Consider the following 22838-nt stretch of genomic DNA (forward strand, 5'->3'; position numbering starts at 1 on the left):
GGAGAACTAGACTACAGAAACAAACAAAGGAGCTCAAATCTTCTGCATCACGCTTGCATGGAGGGTTGGTTGACATTCGCGAAATGTATCATTGAACATTATGGTTTTGATGCAAAGGAAACCAATGTAAAATGGAAAAACTGGAACGCATTCTTCTACTGCTTGTTCGGCAGGGGAAGTGCTTCAAACAAGCTGAAAATATTCACTTATTTGATGGAGAAAGATCCTTTCGATTGCTTCGGTCAACTGGATTCGGAGGGAAAGAGCGTCTTTTGGTATGCGACGAATAATAATGATGAAATCGGTAAGAATATTTTCAAACGAGAGTGGGAATTGCAGGAACATCTTACTATCGAAGAGCGAATCCTTGTGTTGATGGACAAGTTAAAAAATTCTCGCCTCGATAGCTACGATAAGATTCTTATATTTGAACAAAATCATTTGGTTGATGAAAAGTCTGTTAAGATCATTTGCGATTACTTGAAAACAACTGGAGAACTGGACTACAGAGAAAAAGATACGGGCCAAGATCTTCTTCATTTCTCTTGCATGGAAGGTTTATTCACTTTGGCGAAATGTCTCATTGAACATTATGGTTTTGATGCAAAGGAAATCAATGTAAAAGGAGGCAACTGGAATGCTTTCTTTTACTGTGTTGACGACAGTGAAAATGCTGCAAACAAGCTGAAAATATTCACTTATTTAATTGAGAAAGACGCTTTCGACTGCTTTGGTCAACTAGATTCCAAAAATCATAATGTGTTTTATTATGCGTTGTTGAATAATGTTCTCGTTGCAGAGTATATTATACGAAAAGAGTTGACTGCAAGTAATTCTGTTTCGGTTAAAGAATGGGCTTCGATGTTTTCAAAACGCTTGAATGAATCAAACCTAACGAGGACGACTATTGATAGATTTTTAACAGATTGGATGCAATATTCTACTTTGGACGCAAAACATGAAATTTACGTCGAAATTGAATCTAATTTGGAAATAATGAATTGACTCAGAAATAACAATACGCCGAATTAAATATAATCAATTTGCTAGTTGTAAAATAGAAGTCAGGTAAATTTGATAACATATTAAATGATACAACTGTGTTAAAAAACTGATCATTTTCAAACTTGTACAAAAGCAATGTGATTGTAAGGACAAGACATTTATCGAGCAATAAACTCGCATTTATGTACTACCTCAAATAATCAATATGCTTTATAGTATTCAATCAAAATATATCCGAAAGGTGCGTAACTGGATTTGTGGTGAGTTATTTCGTTCACAGGAGTTTAGTAAACCTCTTCAAGACTCAAAATTTCGCTAAACACCCAAATGAAGCCCCCCCAGCCGAAATCGCTGTCGTGGCTACACAATTTGTGAGCGGATGTACCTAAAAGGTATAAAATGGGTGAAACAAATGCCGTTGTGTGAACCGTTTGAATTGAATGTCTCGTTAAGGCAGCGCTCTGTCAGCTATCGAACAAGACAAACACGACAAACACGACAAAAAAAAAACGATCAAACCCATGCAATCATATGGAGGTGCTCTGTCAACCTGCATCAAACATGTCAGACAAAGGCAGCGCTCTGTCAGCTATCGAACAAGACAAACACGACAAACACGACAAAAAAAAAACGATCAAACCCAAGCAATCGTATGGAGGTGCTCTGTCAACCTGCATCAAACATGTCAGACAAACACGACACAGAACAAAACAGTTTGATTTTGTCGTGCAGGGCTGTATCCCACGGTGAAACTGTATATACACTGGGCCCAAAGTTAATCCGGACGCTCAAAAAATGAGCATGCGTCCGACTTTGTGGTCGATTTTAGAGTACTTAGAATTGATAACAATGATTTTTGTTCATTGCATCTTCTTGGTGCACCTTCCTACGAAGTACTTGCAAAAAGAACGGTGAAAAAAATCGTACCCAAGCGGCGCAATAAACAATAGAGTGGAAAAAGTCAGAATTTTGACGGCCAATCGCAAAGTCGGACAGTTATATTTAATCCTATTTTTGTTAGCTAAAGTGGTGTGTAAGTTAGTTTCGACACTTGATATTTATTATTATCGATGCAGACGACTCTTGGGCATCGTTAGAAGCACTCGGATGATTCGATTTATTATATTATTGAAGTTTATATTGAAATATACGTCACACTACTTGGTTGGAACGAAACATCATCATTTATCCATCATAACGATTGAAAAAGATTTCAAAACATATGAAATTAGACTTACATTAGCAAACTAACAGATTCAGACAACATTAAAAAGTATAAAACTTCAAAAAGTATTGTAAAATCACCAAAGAACTGCTCTTTGCAGCACACAATTCGGGAAAGGGGAGGAAGAACCAATCGATTCAACCCTTTTACTACTGCCGTAGATCGAAAAGAAACTTTACTAAAAGTGTTTGTTAAGTGCTCTAACTATTTGGAACTATTTACACTGGGATGGGCTGCATGCCAGAACCCCGGGAAATAAATCATTAATATCGGAGAAAAATTTAAAACTACGATTCTGTTGCTAGAACTGATGTCGATAAATAAAATGATTTTAGGAACAAATTATATCATTCTACATCGAAAAGATAGTTAAAGTTAAACAATCATGATATTTTGTGCAAGTCCTGTTTACAGTTGACACAAAAATTCGCAATTTTTTCTCAGATAGGTGGCGATACATATGGCGCGTTCGAGGGAAAGGGTTTAACCAAAACTGTCCGAGTTGTTGAAGGTTCCTTAATAATAAGAGAGTGCATGTAGGCTAAAGGAGCTGCCAAATTACATAATATTAGGGGAGTAGATGAGAATTAGTAGACGGGCAATAGTAAATGGGTTACATTAAATGGTTTATACCTTCCCTTTCCCGAAATGTGTGCTGCAAAAAGCAGTTCTTTGGTGATTTTACGATACTTTTCGAAGTTTTATACTTTTTTATGATGTCTGAAATTGTTAGTTTGCTAATGTAAGTCTAATTTCATATGTTTTAAAAACTTTTTCAATCGTTATGATGGATAAATGATGATGTTTCGTTCCAACCAAGTAGTGTGACGTATATTTCAATATAAACTTCAATAATATAATAAATCGAATCAACCGAGTGCTTCTAACGATGCCCAAGAGTCGCCTGCATCGATAATAACAAATATCAAGTGTCGAAACTAACTTACACACCACTTTAGCTAACAAAAATAGGATTAAATATAACTGTCCGACTTTGCGATTGGCCGTCAAAATTCTGACTTTTTCCACTCTATTGTTTATTGCGCCGCTTGGGTACGATTTTTTTCACCGTTCTTTTTGCAAGTACTTCGTAGTAAGGTGTACCAAGAAGATGCAATGAACAAAAATCATTGTTATCAATTCTAAGTACTCTAAAATCGACCACAAAGTCGGACGCATGCTCAGTTTTTGAGCGTCCGGATTAACTTTGGGCCCAGTGTACCTTGTTTATTCTGCTACCTTGCTGCTGGGATGAGTGACAGTTCTTCACGACAATTCGCAGAGCACCCTTCGAACATTGTCGTGTTTGTCGTGTTTGGCAGCGCTCTGTGAACAGTCCAACAAACACGACAAACACGACAATGTTCGAAGGGTGCTCTGCGAGTTGTCGTGAAGAACTGTCACTCATCCCAGCAGCAAGGTAGCAGAATAAACAAGGTATATACAATTTCACCGTGGGATACAGCCCTGCACGACAAAATCAAACTGTTTTGTTCTGTGTCGTGTTTGTCTGACATGTTCGATGCAGGTTGACAGAGCACCTCCATACGATTGCTTGGGTTTGATCGTTTTTTTTTGTCGTGTTTGTCGTGTTTGTCTTGTTCGATAGCTGACAGAGCGCTGCCTTTGTTGGACTGTTCACAGAGCGCTGCCTAAATTAAAAATTATGGTTATACTGGAAAGGATGTACAACATGAACTCCCTCATGCATTACTTGCATGAGTTTATGAAAATTAGGCTACGCAATCAACCTAGAGGTGCGGTATAAGCCTGTGTGCTATCCATCTTGGTTAGTTTAACAGATTAGCTCAAACCATTAAAGCTTCTAACGGAAATTCAACGGTTAAAATATTCCAAATGAATTTATGTGCCACCTATTGCATAACTTTCAGGCGAAAACGTGGAAAAAACGGCAACGATGCGGCGAATGGGGATTTTACCAAAAAAGCCTGTCATTGGAGGGTTCTATTGCTTAAATTGTCAGAGACACCTTAAAGTTATTAACAAATTAACTATTTCGGTCAGTATTTTAAGTTATGCCCAAGGTTTTTTGAAGCTAGTTGATGCTTAGCGCGTTGCAGTTTCGTGCTTGTGGAATCCTCAAATCCGAATCCCATTCCATCAAACATCGCGAGACGATGTAAACCAATCAATGCCGGACAGGAAATCGTTGATCCTTATCTGAATCTCCATAAAATCACAACTGATAATCCGCTTTTTCCGTAATCAAAGCATGCCACAGATTTCCGAAGTAAGCTTCAACGCTGTAAGTAGTTCTGTTGATCATAAAAATCTACTAACGTAAGTATCGCGCACAGTTATTTTTATATGTAACACTGTCTATAGAAGATTATCAATGTAGAGTGATAGTTTTATTCAAAATCCGGTAAAAATGTAAATCAAGTTCTGGTCTGAATAATTGTCACTCCGTGGGCTAAATGTAATGATAGAACACCTCGGATAATCGACGTTCTACTGCAATTCTTTGTCCACGGTTCCATGCATATAGGTTCCATGAAATTTTCTAGAGAATAAGTTAGAAATCGTGCGAAAAAATCAAATTAAAATAGATTTGGTTCAAGTCAAAACCGAATAAAATCCGAGTCTTAAACAAATCTAATCTGATTCGAATCCCACGGATTAGATATCAAAGAAAGAATCAACTATTTAGAAGCCGTCAAATGGGATCCAAATCTTTAGAGTCAAAAGGGATTTTGGATTGATCCGATCCGTCAAGTTAGAGTTCGAATCGTTGGAATCCGTATAGGGATCGAATCTTCGAATCTTCCGAATACCAATTCTGGCTAGTGTAGCTCAGTTCATGGTTTAACTTCAACGGCGCAGGTTTAGCGGAACGGTTGTCGCTCGTAGCGAGCTGGTCAATCTTTGAAATTGTGCCGGCTAGAGACATCGTAGATTCTTATATAAATACAAGTAAGTCACTGGTGTTTTCGTCTTCAATGGTCATTTTAAATGTCCACGACTAATTACCGTTGCGCTGAGTTGTTTCATGGTGGAAAGTGAATCGTTAAATAGTAATAGCCGTGACATCCACATTCGTTCTTAGTTTGCTGACCGGCAAAAAGCGTACAAGAATAAATAAACAAAAGTTTTACATTGTTTTGCTGTGCAGTGTTCCTTGCGTGATGCATCTAATACTTGTGTTAACAACTAATCGCCGCTCTCGGTGACGTGTTCGAACCGAATTTGAATACAAAAGTAGCATTTCCCTCGTATGCGGCGTGGAATCCGATCCAAAGGAAGCTGCTATTCTTGCACGTGATTTATGGTCATTCCGCGGTGCCGGGAACTTCGTCGTGCACGATCGAACATTTGTCGTGGTTGAACAACGCGTGTGTTTTGTTCTGTGAATAACGAAAAGAACTTATTTTGACATTGGAAATAAATTCTAACGAAAACGGTTAATTCTTTCATTCATCACTTGAAAAAAATTTTAACAACAATTTTAAATATTGGTTTAGGAAATATCAGTTTACAGTGAAAAATGTGTGCATAGTGTGTTGAAAGTACGGTTTCACTATTATGAATAGAGACGTTGCAGTATCAAGTGAGTAATAGAGACAAAATCAAATTGAAACCGAAGTGATTTAAAGTGCTATTCCTAACTCCAATCGTCCGAGACGTTACTGTTCCTTCGACTACAGCTGAGGCGTGTAGTTCTTATCTTTTTACTCGAGTAAAAAATAACGAACGAAGCATAAAACCTCCAGCGAGCGGAAGACTACGCTTTCGATGCTGTTTTGGGAAATGAAGTATCGCGACGAGAGAGATCGGTAAGACATCCTTGAGTTTTCCGTGGACCATCTATGCGTAACAAAAATAGATAAACACGATAGGAAAGTATGCCGTTTCAAGAAGTATCTGGAGAAGCTCTTGAACTGGGGAAAGTGATAGCACGAGGTATCGTCCTTCTGCGGGGGTGTTGTGAGTGACGGATGTTCCTGGATGCCGGATGTACATTTTTTAAAGGACTTTGCTTATGAGTTGGTTATAGGCATACGCGTTTACGAAAGGCTCTATGAACCATAAACTAATGAGAACTGGAGCATATGCTGCGTGTCGAGAAGATTTAAACGTCTGGTTTTTGGGTTTGTATCAAAACGGAAATGGAATATTTATGCACCACACTTTTCTTCACGTTATTCCTTCTTGTTATCATATTTATTATTAAACTAAAATGTGGACAATTTCCCTCGACTCTCATCTAGGCAAGAATTAACTATGCAAGCCACAAATATCAGTTTTTTTCCTGTAGTTTAACCATTTATAAATATGCTTTGCTTGATATTACGTCGACAATCTGACGATTAATTTTTAGGAAGGTTAGGAAGTTTTACAACAAACTGAATGGGAGGAAAATTAAAGAGGACAAGTATTTAGCATAAAGGACTTTAATGTGATGATAGATTAAGGAAGTGAGATTGGTTTTTATTTGCCCCTGTGGTTCACCGTCCCTCATACACTCTCTCCGAACAGGGTAGATGTTTTCGCTAAAGGAGTCGAGATAAGAGACTTTCTAGGTTTAAGAACCATAAACAGCGAAGCACACCCTAGGGAGGGTAGGGCTCCTGCAAGAAGTCCCTTTTACTGTCGGGCGCAAAACTCTCGAGAAAAGCCAACGGGAACCCACATCTGTGGTTCATTAATAAAATCTGTACAAATACTTTCCCTAGCGCCACTAAATAACCCCGCTGTGATTCTTTCGTTCTTGAATGTTTATCCCATTTCCAATCGGGTTTACAATTGGCTTCTCCCTTGTGTGATCAGTTCTTGAACATGCGGATGTTAACGATAGGAGTTCCACATCTTTCCCTGAAAATATCCCTTTACGGTAGGTGTGAAGTATTTACCGTTTGTAACCATAAAAATTGCTTCAACTCTTGAACAAGCAGTCAACGCTTGATCCATAAATAACCTCATCCTGTTTACAACAATGAAGTGACGAACATTGAAACTTTGCTTGTTATGTTTCAAATAAATGGGTTTTAGAAAAAAAACAACCCTTAAGAAACCATTTATACCTTCCAGTTTTAGGGCGAAAAAAACAATGAAAATAATCAGTTATCGTCCGCACAGTTGCCCGAATTTGAAGCACTTAATTCTCCATTGAAATGCTGATTGGACAACTGACAAAGAGCACAGAACCCAAAAGCCACTCGAACATAAAGCATGTCTCGTGCATACTGAAAAGATCATCCGACTCAGCGCATATGGAATGTATTGGATTACACCCGTCGAAAATAAAAACCGACGATCCCTAGACCTCTCGATGGGTTTTTTTTTCTCCAAACTTCCATCTGTTCCTATGACCATAGACGATCGTTTTCCAACGTGCTGCAACCCTCGAAATGGTTGAGTATTTGTCTTTTCTCGCTGTATCCGCAAAACCATCTTTTTGGGCGGGATTTTTTCTCTCTACGCGATCCCTTTTTGTCCCTATTTTTTTGGCAAAGATTGATGACCGCGACAAGTTAGAATTACAATTGAGTTGAAGTGCAGTGTTGACTTGCGGAGGATTTGTCGTTTTTGTTCTTGTCATCTGTAATACGAAATTTGGAATCGATTTTTAAATACATTTAAATACACATCCGTTGTGCTAATTATTTATTAAACACTGTTAGAGAAAAGGCCCGGGTCTAGGCGTTTTGACAATTGTGAAGTAGGAACAAATGTTACAGTAACTTCTAAGGGCATTCTTTTTTCTTATCTACATTTTTAGCACTCCCAGGAGTCAGAACTTCATGTGTTCTCCGTAGTTCAACATGTTGGAATAAACTCATCCCCTCCACGGGGCTTTTGGAACTGCATGTACGTCGTCGCGAAAATAATTCTGTGACCTCGTTAGTCCCACATGATTAAGTAAAACGTGCTTCTTCAGTAGTTCCCGAACCAGCCGGCGTCGTCGCCTGACAATCGGTGTCCAATTTCACCCACATCAGCATAGCCCTAAAAAGAACGACGGTGGTGATCCTCTGACAGATTTGAGCCCTTGGTTTCGGATTCTAGATTCGCTGACGGACTGTTGCGAAAGTGCAATCCAACAGAAACACAACAAAGTGCAGTGTCGGTGCTTCGGTGAGGTGGTTCAGCGAGTGAGTAGGCCCCAACTTCGCCGAGTTGTAGAGTGATTCATCCACATCCCCCTTCCACGATCGGTACCTTCCTGTGGCATATCGAGGACAACCATACGTTGCTCCATACAGATTGTCCCCCTAGTACAGAAGCTCTACCAGACGGAGGAGGGTGTTGTTAGTTTGTTTGTGCTTGGTTTTGTTTCCCTGTTTGCTAGTGTGTGTATGTGATCGTGTGTGGTTTTTTTTTTGCATGCATGCTACTGTAGAAGAGTGAATGCTAGTGTCGCCGTCTGCATCATGTCAACATAAGTTTTCGCGAAGGTGCTACTCCTGTGTCTGGATCCATCAGCTTCCGACTTCAGCTGAGTTTCCCGAAAATTATCACACCAAAGGGCGGAAGCTGTCATCCGAGGTTGCTCTCTGCACCGGGACGTCTCGACGGTTTTTGACGCGTTTTTTGTTTGGCGGCTTGTTTGAGTATTTCTCCGGAAAACAAACACAACAAGAGTTCTGAATCCAACTGCCGCACGATGGTACTCTGTGACAGTGATTTAGGTGAGTAAATGTTACGTTCTTTATTTTTATTTAAAGGTCTACCTTTTTTTAAATTATTTTATTACCGTCTGAGGTCGATGTTTCAGTTATGTTTGGTTTTCCATTTTTCCAAGGATTGACTACACGTTTGGGCACGACGGTCGGGATCTGACACCGTATGGGCATTGGGGAATAAATGGGCTTCATTGTTGATCTTCTTACGCCTTCCAAAGGGCCATTTTGAAGACATTTTATTTCTGCCCCTCAAAGGCTGCACTGAGTAGACGCTCATATTTCCCGCACGCCTTCCCGAATATTGGTGATGGCCACACATCACATCCGCCATAAGCAATAGATCAAACTTTTTTAGGAATGGTATACCCAAGCGAACAGAGTTTTGAATGATGTAAGTTTTCTGTCATTTGACTTGCACCCAAACGGTCTTCGACTGATCGCCCGAAGAGATCTCATTCCCCCTCCGCCCCCTTTGCTCACATCGGATTGGCATTGCATTGGACGGTTTTAACGGTTCAAACGGTCTGTGGTTTTAGTGGATTTAAACCCATTGGCGTCGGACGTGGAATGAATGGCCGAGATTTTATGACCATCGTAAATCACAGTAATTTCTCGCATTGCTCGCCATGTGCCCTGGTTTAAATATCTGGTGAGATGGTTAGATGTTAAACGTGCCCCCTTAATGTTCCACAGCGCCACAGTGCATCCATTCATAAGTTGTGTTCTTGTGGGAAAGAGATTTCCAGAATGTTTCTAACAGCATTGACATGGGCATTAGAGCATTTACTCGATTAAAAATGTAGTTGTTTTTCTCTAAAATTTATAATTTTATTGCATCACTTACGGTCATTCGCAGGAAAGTTTAACAATCTTCAAAGTGATCGTGACCGATTGGCACGAACTGTTGATTTTCACACATAATAAATCACTGAAAAGAGTGTTAACGAAGGACGACGGTTGCGGGATGCGAAGCTTGGGGCGATGTGATCTATTTATCATCAGCTGAAAATTCGAATAGAAAAACCCTTGTTGCATTCGGCGGTTTTTTTATCGATTGCACGATCAAACTCTTCTGCTGCTACCTCAGGCGAGCCGGCGTCCGTGAGATTGACTGATCCTCTCACCGGAGATGCCCACCGGCAACGCGACGTGACCGATTGACACATCGACTGAACTGTCGGCACATCTTCACAGTGAGCAGGGCGAACGCCTTGGTGACCTTTGGCAGCAATTGACGAAGAATTCCGTCGGACTTCTTCTCCTTCGACCGAGAGTCAATCACGTTGGTCCGTTTCACACCTTTCCCGACTACTTGTGGCAAGCATCTTTAGTGGAACTTTAACAAGCCGTTGCCATGGTAACCCCCCACGTTCGAAGATACTCGACACCTAGACGATCCGATAATTCCGTTTCTCACCAATTTCCCATAGAGGGATGGAAAAAGAGTTCAAGAAACATGGTGGTCGAGTGACCAAGTCTTAACACCTTGGTCGATCGATGGAGCAGCCTAGTTGGACGGAAAATACTTCGTTTATATCAAGGCGACTAGCTTTGGATGCATTTCAGAAGAAATTGGTTCGTCTCATTCCAAAGAATTGCATTGCTTGGAATTGGTTACCATCGCGTCTGTTATTTTATTTGTCTGTTTGGGTTCAAACCACAACATTTAGGTTCCTCTACAACAGTCCTACATTTAAATGAACGCTGTAGAAGTTGCAGTATATAATTATGTATTTTTATTATGAATGCGTTAAACAAAAATGGTTTTGGTTGAAAAGTTAGCGAAACTTTCGTTGAATAACTTGTCGAATCAGGTTGGGTTGTTTTAAATTAATTTGATATGCCTGATACTATCTCCGATGAACAGACTTACATCATCCAGCACACACACACACATACAACATTCCGTAATCGATGATAAACGTCACGATTCGGTGGACATTTTATACACGTTTACTTTCGTACGGCAGTGATGAAATGCATACGAAATGTACGTACACCTGTTTTGGTGATCCACTTTAGGGACGACCCAATATAAATTGTTCACCAGCATTCAAGATGCCTCCAGACGCAGCTATTTCGAATGCAGCCCTCATTAGCCGCCTGCGGAGGTGTTGCTGGGCCACACCAACCGTGTTTTTCTTTTCCCCCGCCGAAGTGAGACATAACCATGCATGCCCATTTGACACATTATCACAGCTTCTGAGTTGACTGAGAGCGCTACCATATCCATGTGTCATACACGGTCCACAGGGGGAGAGAAAGCCTCCGTCATCAGCGTCCGAGGACGGGCTACCGACGGTGCATGGGGAACAGTAGTCTAATTAACGGCACGTTGCATCATTACCGTAATCATCTGCGGCGCTCGGAACGGTCCATTCCCAACTTGGGAGGCGTTTTTCCATAATTTAAATTACCGAGCTCGACGAAGGATAGCACACTTTTCAGGCGGCTGCCAATGTCCTCTCGTCGTAGTAGACGCCCTAGCTGACCCACCCGCAGGTGCCTCGGTGTGTTGCCGTGGTTTACTACCCACCACCGACTGATTACCGCACATTGTTTATTTATCTGCGTGCATGTTATGTCTTTCGGACGTGGCTGGACCTCCGTTTTCAAGGGCAAGATAAAGATGAAAAACAATAGACACCTATTTTGGGCACGCTCGTTAATAGGAACGCTCGAAGGGCTCCTTCGAAGGTGATTCCGGCGCGTCGACAATCTTAATCCCATCGATGCAATAGAGCGTTCGTTAGCTTGCTTAGCCAGTCGATGTTGCATCCACCCAGAAAGATATTATAGTCCAGCCTAACCTGCACGAGGTCTGAGCATGACAATACCCACGCCAAACTCTTGATGAGCTCCAGCAGCGGACCAAACCAAAGTCGCACCTAGACACGGTAGACGAGACGTTGATGATCACGAGCTTCCACCGAGCAGCTCTTTTTATGGTCTGAAAAGTTACCGATCCGCATCGAGTACGGGTGGAAAATACCTCCCCCCAACCCCCGTATATCTCTCTCCTCTTCCGCAAAGGAACTGGGGAAGCGTGGACGAATTATTCCTTCACTCGTTTTCAGCATTATAATTAGCAAGTATAATTTTCCTCCGGCTCTTAGAATTTTTAGATTTACGGTCGTGCTGCACCACAGGAGTTGCTGATGGGCTTTGCGTCGTCATACACGGGAGTCAACACGGACGCACTTGTTTGTTCGCTTCGTGTGGCCAGCGTATTGCCCCGCTTCGGTCATAGTGCGTTCGTTCGTTGGTTCATCCCCATTTCTTCCCTTACCCTTGCAACCATCGCTATCGCTTTCCAGACCATTACAGAACAGGTGAATCACGAAAGCGGGTCGTCTGGTCTCCGTACTTTCCGTTTCGGAAAATGGTTACGGCGACGCTGGAGTAGGTTCCACTATTTGGTTGTTTGTGGTATGCCTAGAACGGAATGTTAGATCGACGGGGAACCTTCGGTGGTCGGTGTGGAATTCGGTACCCACCGCGAGATACCATCGGGAATCCGAGCCCACGACTTTAGCTGCATAATTCTTCTCCACCGGGAAGGAACCTCTCCGGGGATCCCGGACATTACCTCTGAAGCTTATTTACATTAACCGAAAAGGAATGCCAAAGTAAAGAACTCACGTCTCCGATGCAACCGGTGACCAGTGGATTAAGCAATCGATGGCCTAAAACAAGTTTTCGTGTTCTGTTCCTAATGATTTATTCTATGCCGGTAGATCATAGCTGTCGATCATAAAGCGTTTGAAGCGCGCCCGTCCGCCTTTTTCCTTTCCTTCTCGATCGGTGAAGTTTTCTCAAAGTCAAGTGAATACTGAATTTTAATGCTTAATCCAAGCAGGACGGAACGAACACCACCGGTAAGCCACCGGATGATGTTTATGGCCAAGGAGAGACTGCAAAAGGGAACAGACTTCAGGGCAAGCGTTTTATTACATTCAGTTTTAATTCATAAGCCTTTGGGAAATCGGTATGGTTCACTAATGATGGGATGTTTGAGGGTATTTTATAGTATTTGGCCTCAATTAAGTCATTCACAAGTAACAGAATATGGGAAGGATATAGGAGCAAGTTTTGTAAAGGTGGTGAGTGGATTTCTTGCTCTCTTTCTCTCATACTCTTCTACCCTGAGCCCAGGTGGTTTTGGGTTCAGCGACAGGGTCCGTCAAGCGTGAAAAGGCAGTAACATCCGTTCTGCGTCCACCGGGTCACGTACGAGAGCCCCTGTCATCGATCATTGAAAACCCCGGCAGGCTTCCCGGGGGCTTGGTACGGGCTACATCCGTTCGATGGTAAACCAAAATTGGAAAATAGAAACGGCGCAGTAATATCCACCCGCGAGCTGGACAGCAGGAGCCCATCGGAAGAGAAAAGAGAAACAGAAAACATTAAACAAATTTGAACATCACCAGGAAGAACTAACAAATACGCGCACGGGGAATGGGACGCGAAAACCGGAAAGTGTTGAAAGGGTCGGCGGTGATAAACGGAACGTCACCGGACAATTGAAAGGGTGTTTCCTTAATTTGTTCCGCTGCTAAATTCCATTCCGCAAGAATTTGAATCGGAAGGAAGCGAAAGCGACGACGTGTCAATGATAGTGACATATGGGAAAACACTCACTTGTGCTGGAGAAATGGTTAAATGATTGGCAAAAGAAATTTCTGAAGGTGAAGAGAAAGCCAAAAAGGATCGTAACATTTTATGTATAGATAGTTCTGAAGGTTTTTTTTTAATAATCGGTAGTCTGTCTATGGTTTTGACAATGATTAACATCCAACTCTCCAGGAATTGTTTGGGAGAAAGTTAGTTTTTGCCCTTAAATTCTCTCAATCTTCCAGCAAAATTTATTTCTCGAGGCATTTCATGCTCGCACGAAGCGTGGATTTTATTTTCACGACCTACAGCGAGGAGCTATTTTCACGTCATTCCCCGCGGACGTTAGTTGTCTCTGGAACGTCTTGGCTGACGGGCGAAGAAAGGAAAACAATAACACCGTTATTACTGTCAATCATTTGGATAGCATGAAACAGAACCCGAAAAGAGGGATCGCCCGCTGCGGGGAAGCCAATTTAACTACAGTTTATGGTAAACTGGACATGCGGCGGACGAGATATAAGAGAGAAAGGTGGGGAATGCATTCGGATGCATATTGCCGCGTGGTGTGGCACGCAGATGCACGCGAAAAGTTGAATAATTCACCGGCCCGGGATCGGGCCTCGAACTGATTATAGGTCGGCACGAACAGCAGGAGCAGGTCTTGCCGACCGATGGAGCGGCTGGTCCATCTCTAGCGGGGATAATTTAGTTCGGGAAATTTGATGAGTCCACCTCCCCGTGGACGACAGAAGGTTCACGAAAAGACGAGCCACCAAGCGGCGCTCCGATGCATTCGCTATCGCCGGCGGAAGCGAATTAAAAAAGACAGGAAGGCATAATCTTCCATAATGTGCACCACACGCCCTCCTTCCCCGTACGATCGGATCTCCGTCGACCTCCGTTAACGGGTTCGCGTGTGTCTTCAGCGCGCACGTGGTTGCCAATTTTTTCTGTCGTTGTCTTCTTCCTCGATGGCAACGCAAGTATGGAAAGTGTGTGAGTTGGCAAAACCGGTTGGCCGGCTTTCTGCCCGCATACATTCCGTCAGATCATCACAGAAACCTTATTCGCTGTAAAAGATGGTCGCTCTTGCTGGGTTCGAGCGAGTACTAAATTTGGCGCCGGTGAGTCATGACATCTTGGGTTGGCTGGGTTTCAGGAACTACCTTTGTTTGGACGGTTTCTGTTGACAGTTGTCATTAACCGCATGCCCCCAATGTGCTAAATTTGTGTCTTTAGACAAGTTGGTGAACCAGAAAACATTTTGCATTTCTTTTCAAAATTTTTGTAAATTCATGCATTGAAGTGTTGAGGATAGCCGTAGGTGGGTTTTATTTGTGCAAAACATCAGATTTTGGCCTACTTTAATAATTTTATTTTGCTCATTTTAATCATTCGTAGAATTGTTATATTTATTTCACACAACACTTCAAGGAGAGCTTCTGACATCATCAAAGCCACTAATGGCCAGCTTCTTGTAAGAACTTCTTCCTGAACACTCTCACCGAACCAAAATTAACAAATGAATCAATACTTCGAGAGCCCCCGCTAAAGATTGTGGATCGTCTCGGTTCAGAGCTATCCATTCTGTTCCCTGGGAGTGGTTGGTAGTGGAAAATCCAAAGAGATGTTTGAAGGTATAAACTCCGGAAAAAACGCAACTCACAGCCTTGGGGGCTTTTGGTTGTAAATTAAGCGGCCCCAAACCCATCGTAAAACTGATTGCCACCCGGCAGAAGGGGTTGCTTTGCATGGATGAGCAGGATGATCGACTCGGCAAAAGAAAACCAAGGGAGAAGTGGTGTGCAGCGTTCCTGAACGCCAAGGAACGCGCGTGCGCGCGATCCTGCAAAGCCGAGGCGCCGAACCTGGAACCCAAGAGTCATTGGTGCGCGTTCCGGAAACGCACTGACTGTGACAGCCGCTTTATGGTGGTGGCTGGTGATCGGTCGATTGTTTCACGGCAAGCGTTGTTGCTGCGTCATTCGGAACTTTCGATCGAAACGAGCCTCCGAAATGAGGCCGAGCGCGCGGTACTCGGTGCGGTACGGGAATTTTAATTCCCTCCCGACGAGCGAGAAGGGGGGCCTACATCCGATAGGTTTATTGTTTCGGTGATGAGGAACACTGTACCAGTGACGCCATCAAATGGTGCTTTGTGTCGGAACCATACTTTATTTATTCTATGCGTTCGGTGTTACCTTTACTTTCTATCGATTTTGATGCGTTTTGGTCTCGTTTGGGTGGACATTCCTAAAACTGAAGAGAAATGTAAGCGATTTTAATGAATCACCAATAAACTATACACTTAAGAGTGATAAGATTACAAAATAAGTTTAGAATGAACACGGACTGAACATTCTCCGGATTCATTCGAAACAAAATCAAGTAAATCTGTTTTAAACATAAAGACCCTTAGTCTTATGCTGCATACGCTGTAAATGATTAGTATACGATTTTTTTACGACAAACAAATACAACCACGTGAAAAACGTACACATCCAGTTCATCTACCAAATCAAAAGAGTGATAAAATGTTCGTGATGTTCGCTTAAAATGCAACGCTTCCGTGCGCGAGAAAAATGCCTGCACAGAAAAATAGGAGAGCAAATTAACGCATCATGCGTGTGCTTGTATTTTAGCTGCATTCAAAACATCCCCCTTGAATGAAGTCAGTGTTGCGTATGGATGAATGCAGCAATGGCTTCGGACCGCGCCCTTCTACCCCCAGAGTAGTGCTTTACGCACCACCATGGGGGGTCGCTTTTTGTAACAATGTGAAGGAAGTGAGTGGGAAATCCGGAGGGAAAATGAGCTGTCCCTTCAGGGGGCCTTTTTTGCCATTCGATTCCTAGCAAAGAATTGGGAAAATACTCCAACTCCTGCGGTGTAATACCGATAGTTAACCCGGTACGATCTTTTGTAATACGAACTAATCGTTCCCATTCGTACAACACGTATTGCTTTCAACAATCTACATTTTTCTATTTGTTTAAAATGGCAATTTTAAATGAAAATTGAATGCCTTCCTTCAGCCAGAGAAAAAACCCAACTCCGGACCATGGTTAATTGATATTAATTTTATGCAGCTTCGGCTCGGGAATGCAAAGCGTTTCGGTCGGGTTTTATTTTTCCATTTGTGTCACACAAAATGAGACCCTTGTTTCCCATAAAAGGTCCCCTCCCCAACGATCGGTTGCGAGCCGGGGTTTTTGGAAAAGCGACTGTTTTCCGGAACGCTACGGGAGGGTTGTTTCTTTGGGTTTTTTGTTGTTTGCATAGCAAGAGGATTATTTTGTTCTCTCCTGCGAGGGAAACATTGCTATCCGTTGGGTGGTGTTTTGTTTTTTTCGGGAGGGGGTAAAAGTCAGCTCGCAGCCTGGGAATGTTGGGTTTCCCTGGCGGAAGTGCACACTTATGTCGATGTTTGGGTAATGAAAAATGTTCGCATAAATAACATTCCTTCATACGTTATTTTTGTTTAAATTGTGTTTTCGTATCATTATTATTTGTATTGCTTTATAGCAGAAAATGGTACAAATTGTTTCCTTCGTGGTTTTACAACTTTATAGTTTTCGTCTTTCCTTTGATTAGACAAATAAAAAGCATTTCCCTAGTGCGTTTTGTTATCTCGCTACATTAAATTAATCCAACACAGCGTCTCTGCAACCCCAATTCAAGACAATTTGCACTTATTGACGTAGCAGGGCATCTAATGCACACCGCGAGATGTAAAGTGCAACAACCCCGCCCGAAGCTGCAGCATATGCAGCAATCAGCTACAATTGGATGTCTTCATCGTCATCGTCCTCCTCATCAAGTGGACAAGAAACATTCCTCCAGACGCACTGCTGATTAGTCGTGGGAGACAACGAAACACTACCACCCAACGGACACACACATACATTGGTGACTTCTGATTGCAATCAGCTGCGCGCAGCATCGCCCAAACGGCAGCCGATGCATTACGACGACCCTTTCGAGAGGGTAATGCGTACGCAAAGGAATAACTGTGAAGTTCCAACAAGGGGGCCCGCGGGGCGCTGAGAAAATGCATGCAACTGTAAGTAATTATGCTTCTCGCCCGCTGCGCCATAAGAAACGGGGCCGGATCAGAACAAACGCCTTCGGGGACCGTAAAAGATTCCAATCGAACTGGTAAACAGAATGAGCCTGAAAGATGTGCAACAAAAGTGCACCGCACGCACACCGACGAGAGGAAACATGAAATGCATCTCCATATTTAACACCTTTTTTACCCCTTGCCACTTTCTGCCTTTCCGTCAAATGCTTACGCTTCAGCTAATGTTGGATTTTATGCTTTGTTTATTTGTTTGCTTTTCGCATCCCCCTTCCCATTGTTCACCACTGGCTTGTTCATTATATCTTTTCGTTGCCATTTTCCAACACTCGACGACATGATGTGCATCCCGAGCCGGTCGGTATGCGTTGCGCGTGTTCGAAGATTTACTCTCTTCTCCATTCGTAGAGCGATGTTGCACATTTATGCGCGCCCCATGTATGGGGATGCGCACCCTTGGCGAAGAGCGAAGGGGCTGCTGCATTTGGCGCGAGGGAAGCAAGCGGGTTGGGACCTCCCGTGGAAAAACGTGGAAAAGTGTTAATTGCTTAATTATTATCGCTAGGTAATTGAATGCGTTTCGTAAACAAAAAGCATCCCCAATTATGTGTGTGTGTGCGTGTGGGCTTCAGTATGTGTGAACTGAGCATTAGAAACGGTTAGTTATTACAAAAATCTTCATCGGAAGCTGTTTTTGCCCAAAATGTTCTAGAAAATTGTCACGAAAAAAGAAAAAAATAAACTTAATCCTAATAGCCATTTTGCAATTTTTTTGACACATGTTGTGTTCTCGATTCTTTTTCCAGTTTCATTTTGTGTTTGCAGCTACCTTCTTTTCCATATTTGGAAGCGCACGCATTCATGTTTTTTTCTCTTCTATTTCTTATCTCGTTTTCGTTACTAACTGACACTGATTGGATCATTTTGTGTTCATCGCATGCTGCGTTAGTTTTTATTTCTAAATTTCATATCAAACGTACGACAGTGTGACGTTTTCCATTTTCGAGTTTTTCGCCTCGTATAATTGCACCCGCAAGCGCACTTTAATCAACGTTAAGTGAGAAGGGCATGAAGTGCATTTTTGGCATAATGACGGGCAGCATCTAATTAGATTCGGGGAGGGCCCGGAGGTGAATATCTGCATTTGGTAGCATGTTTGGCTTGCTGCACCGGTTACGGTAGTTCATTATTGCGCATGCTACGGTGCCGGTAAGGCATAATTACCAAGATAATCTAACGGTAAACGGTGTTTATCAGGGTAATTGGACAATTTGTTAGCTAGAATGAGATCTCAATTTTCAATCAAAGCGAGGGTCGGGTTTCTTATGGTGTGTTTAAAATCACAGCCAATTGAAAATAAGGGTATTTATTATAGGTTTATGCTACGATTTGATTTGTTATATTAACATATTTTTCATCATTTTAAACCCCAAAATTTGGCTCAAATAAAAAAATTCTTCCTCTGAAAATTTGGTGGAAAACTGATCCACGTGAAAACAACGCTGACCCCATTTGAGTGGACACCACGCCGTCCCCTTTTTTCTGTCAGACGGATCGGAAAAGATCAATTTCTCGCGCGCATTTCGGTGTAAGTGGGGTGTTTTTCTTTCCCCATCGAGCGCTTTCCAGCGTGTCATGTTCGCTGGAAAGAATCATCATCCAAATATTTACCCATTCTTCTCGAGAGAGGGTGGCCTGTGCCCGATCGATCGGATGCATTGCTTCATCCATTGCAGATGCCGTTGAAAATGCTCCCCCCAAGTGGGACCAGATCAAAGTGATCGATTTTCCGATGGGAAAGGAAAACAAAAAAAAACACCACCCCAAAACGGGTCGATAACAATGGGAGCCAGCCTGTGGATGCAACGGGAAATTTCATTTTAGAAATGTGAACACTTCTCCCACCACAGTGGAACTATCGCCGTGCAGAGGTTTTTCCTTCCCCGAGAAAAAATTTAATTGGTCCAACTCGAAAAATTCAAGAAGCCATTGAACATGTGCTGCTCGCCGTTAAGTGGAGCCAGAATCACGCACGCCGGTTAGGAACGTTCTGAAGAGGGAACGAGAGAAGTGGACTCCGGGTGAGTTTTGGAAAGTGATTTCGGCGAGGTCAAGCGTCCAGGGTTCTACCGATACCGTTTTCATTGGCCTTCTCCAATTACCTCGTACGTCAATGCTTCGAACCCGAAATGCATCCACCATGGGATCGGGTTCGTTTGCCCCGCGGAACATTTACGTTGTGTTGTACATATAACGTTTTTTCTCCTTCGCACATTGCTTTTATCCGAAAATTGCCGATTAATATTGATTGGAAAATTACCGAGAAACAACGGATCGGTGTACCTTTGAAGCAGGAGAGATCATTCGATCGCGCCTAAAGTATAGTAGGCTTGGGAAAAATTCTTAGAAAAACTAGAGGAAAACATTTCACTGATGAGCGAGAAGATTCTTACTGGTGTTTGATGTATTTGCATTTTTGACGTACTTTTTCAACCTTAAGGCGTTTTGCATACCATTTTTGTTTACTTAGATTGGTTCGCTTAAGCTGGCCGATTACACGGGTTGGCCTTAAAGACTTTAAACAATCGAGAATAGGCCAGACGATCCGGAGAGACAATTCAACGGACGGAGCTAGTTAGACCTCACAATGTCACAGCCACACGCATGTCAGGGTCTCTGAAGGGAAGGTGCATACACATAAACGCCCCATTCAACAATAGAACACAGGCTGAACAGGGTGAGTAAGAGGGTGGAAGATTTGAAACCGAAGGTAGAAGGGCATCGGCGGGTGGCCTCCTTGGGCAGCAAGATGGATCCGGTGGGGTTGACATGTCTACGTCGACGTTGGCACGTCTCGTGACACATTCCACAAAACCTCCAACCCTTCCGGAAAGGTGTAGGAAAGCGATTTGTTTGGTTTGGTTGGAGTACGGGGTGAACCTTTTGTGTCACATGAGACGATATGGTGCTTCTCCCTCTCTCTCGTCTGGTCGAATGATCTTGATCGTGTGTGAGTCAACGTTTAACCATGTGCACTTTGTACGATCTAAAAGCTTACGGTTTCGGTTTCCCCTGGAGTAGGACTTAAAATATGCATGTTTGGGCGTTAGTCCAAAAGGGTCTCACACGTGCATACTTGCTGCAGAAGGTATTCGTTACATTTCCACGACAAGTGATCTAACCTCCCTGTGGTCTGCTGCACTCGACCTCTTCTCCCGAACCAGCGTTTGGTCCATTGTGCCATTGTCGTAATGGGAGTTCCGGACCCGACCCCAACGCGCTTCGAAAGGATGGTGCGGAAATGATTTATTCTCTTTCCTCCATCCAAAGTCTCCATCTTCCTAACAAAACCTACCACCGGGGGGCGGCAACTTCTTTGGCTTTTGGCGTGACTGACTGAGATTTAATTTCGCTGTCTGATTATGTCGTCCGACGGAGCCCGAACTCCCAGCGACCTATTGTCATTCGGGCAGACGTGCTTCGGTGACTCGCCGAAAGTGATTGTTGCGATGGTTTGCCCTCTGCCGCCATCGGGAACCCCCCGCGCCGAGGTTGATGGAACTTGCGACACTCAATCTACCTCCCGTTGCATTTTGTTTGCCTTCTTTGCGCAGGAAACCACACGGAAATTCGACTCAAGACCAACTCCAACATCACCTCCCGAATGGGAGAATGTTCACAGCGAATATGGCACCGACCAACTCAACTGCACATGGGGTGGAGGAGGGTGGAAAGCAAAGTTCCATGTCCCCTCCCGATGGTCCGCGCCATTCCAGTAACCTTCACGGTGGACGGAAATTCAGTGCAATTTAAGTCAAACTTTGCGCACGGGGCTTCCAATTCGCCAAGGCTCATTGGGTCTCGATACGGCGAATGGAGGAATGGTCATCTGCATACATTTCATGGTCCACTGGGCAGCTTGTTGGTGAGCGATGGGGTAGGATCAATCGGTCGTCCGGTCGTGTGGCTCCTTAAGTGTTTCGTACGCTCACGCAGTACGGTAATGTCTTCAGTCACCTGCAACGAATTGACGCGAATTTAGAAGGCATAAATGATTCTATTAGAGTGTGTTTTAAAAATATCCACTTCAAACGAGGCATGGCGCGGTAAACATTTCAAATTGATTTAAATGAATGTTTTTGTGGGTCTTCGTGGAGTTGGTTCTTGAGCTTTGGACGTCATAAGAGACATTCGCCAAATCGATGTGTACAACTTCTGGTAAACTATGAATTATTCAATAACCTCAAAAAAAGGCGAATTCAATAAAACCATAACGTCAGAACATGATATGACTGAAACAGAGCTGTTAAAATGCTAACATCCTTCCTATCTAGAGATCTTAACGAACCAAAGGTTCGGGTCTACTGCCTCAATTGATTACGTCTTTCCCGGTACGCACGCAAAGTGCCTCGATTCCATTCACCTCAAATATGCCACATGGCTGTTGGCAAGCACTATAATATTCCTTCCATTTCAATCAGTTGCTACATCTAATGCCTATGAGCTGCGGGTATCAGCGGAAAGAGTCGGCCTTCTCTGAGTGTAGGTGGATGAACTGATCGTGGGTGCCTCGAAGGGCGTAACCGGACAAGACGGTACCGCCATTCCCTGTCCTAGAGTTTGTGGTGTTGTCCGATTTGATTTGACACGAGCATAAACTAGACAAACTATATCCGAATCGCCTGTTCGGCCTGTCATTGCCTATTAACATTCCGTGTCTCGTTGGGAATCGGGTTGTTCGCTGTTTGTTTGTTTATTGGAGTTCCCTTTTTCTGAACCGAAGCTTAGCCATGCCCTTGCGGTGTCTACCCTTTACCCGAAGTACCGAGATCAATGTAGTGTGATAGGTATTTTCACTGGTGTGATTAAGCTCCACACGGCCCCAAAGTGCAGTACAGGCCAACCGGTTTTGGAGCCTAATTTTACACCCTCGGCCGGGGTAGGTATTTCGTCGTGATGCCGTGGGTGCGCATGAGTTGTTCGGTGAGAAGTATCGTGCACGCGTTCTCCCCCCGCCCGAAATTGCATAAGCCCACACTCCCGGGGGTCTCCCTCTGAAAGGGCGCCGTCCTAAGGGAAAAAGGTCGATGATTAATCCATTTCGAACACTTACACTTCCTTCTGTCCCTAGCGGTTCGTGCGGCCTTTTGCGGTGCCTTGAAGCCATACCAAATGGATACCTTAAGGTGTCCAAATGGTTAAAGGGTGTACCACTAGGGTAACTCCAGCGCCATAGGCCAATCCCTTCGAGCGATGGAGATCCCTT

At 43.3% G+C, this 22838-nt stretch overlaps 1 protein-coding gene across 1 annotated transcript in view; it reads left to right on the forward strand.

The window, feature by feature from the left end:
- Positions 1-8749: 8749 nt before the first annotated feature.
- Positions 8750-22838, forward strand: part of LOC131288597 (uncharacterized) — a 48141-nt gene continuing 34052 nt past the window's right edge. Inside the window, exon 1 of the mRNA XM_058317744.1 lies at positions 8750-8880. Coding sequence (XP_058173727.1) covers positions 8856-8880 — 25 coding nt within the window. The 5' untranslated portion in view covers positions 8750-8855. The remainder of the gene's footprint in view (positions 8881-22838) is intronic.

This window comes from Anopheles ziemanni, chromosome 3, assembly GCF_943734765.1.
Source record: "Anopheles ziemanni chromosome 3, idAnoZiCoDA_A2_x.2, whole genome shotgun sequence".
In the NCBI taxonomy this organism is placed as follows: domain Eukaryota; kingdom Metazoa; phylum Arthropoda; class Insecta; order Diptera; family Culicidae; genus Anopheles; species Anopheles ziemanni.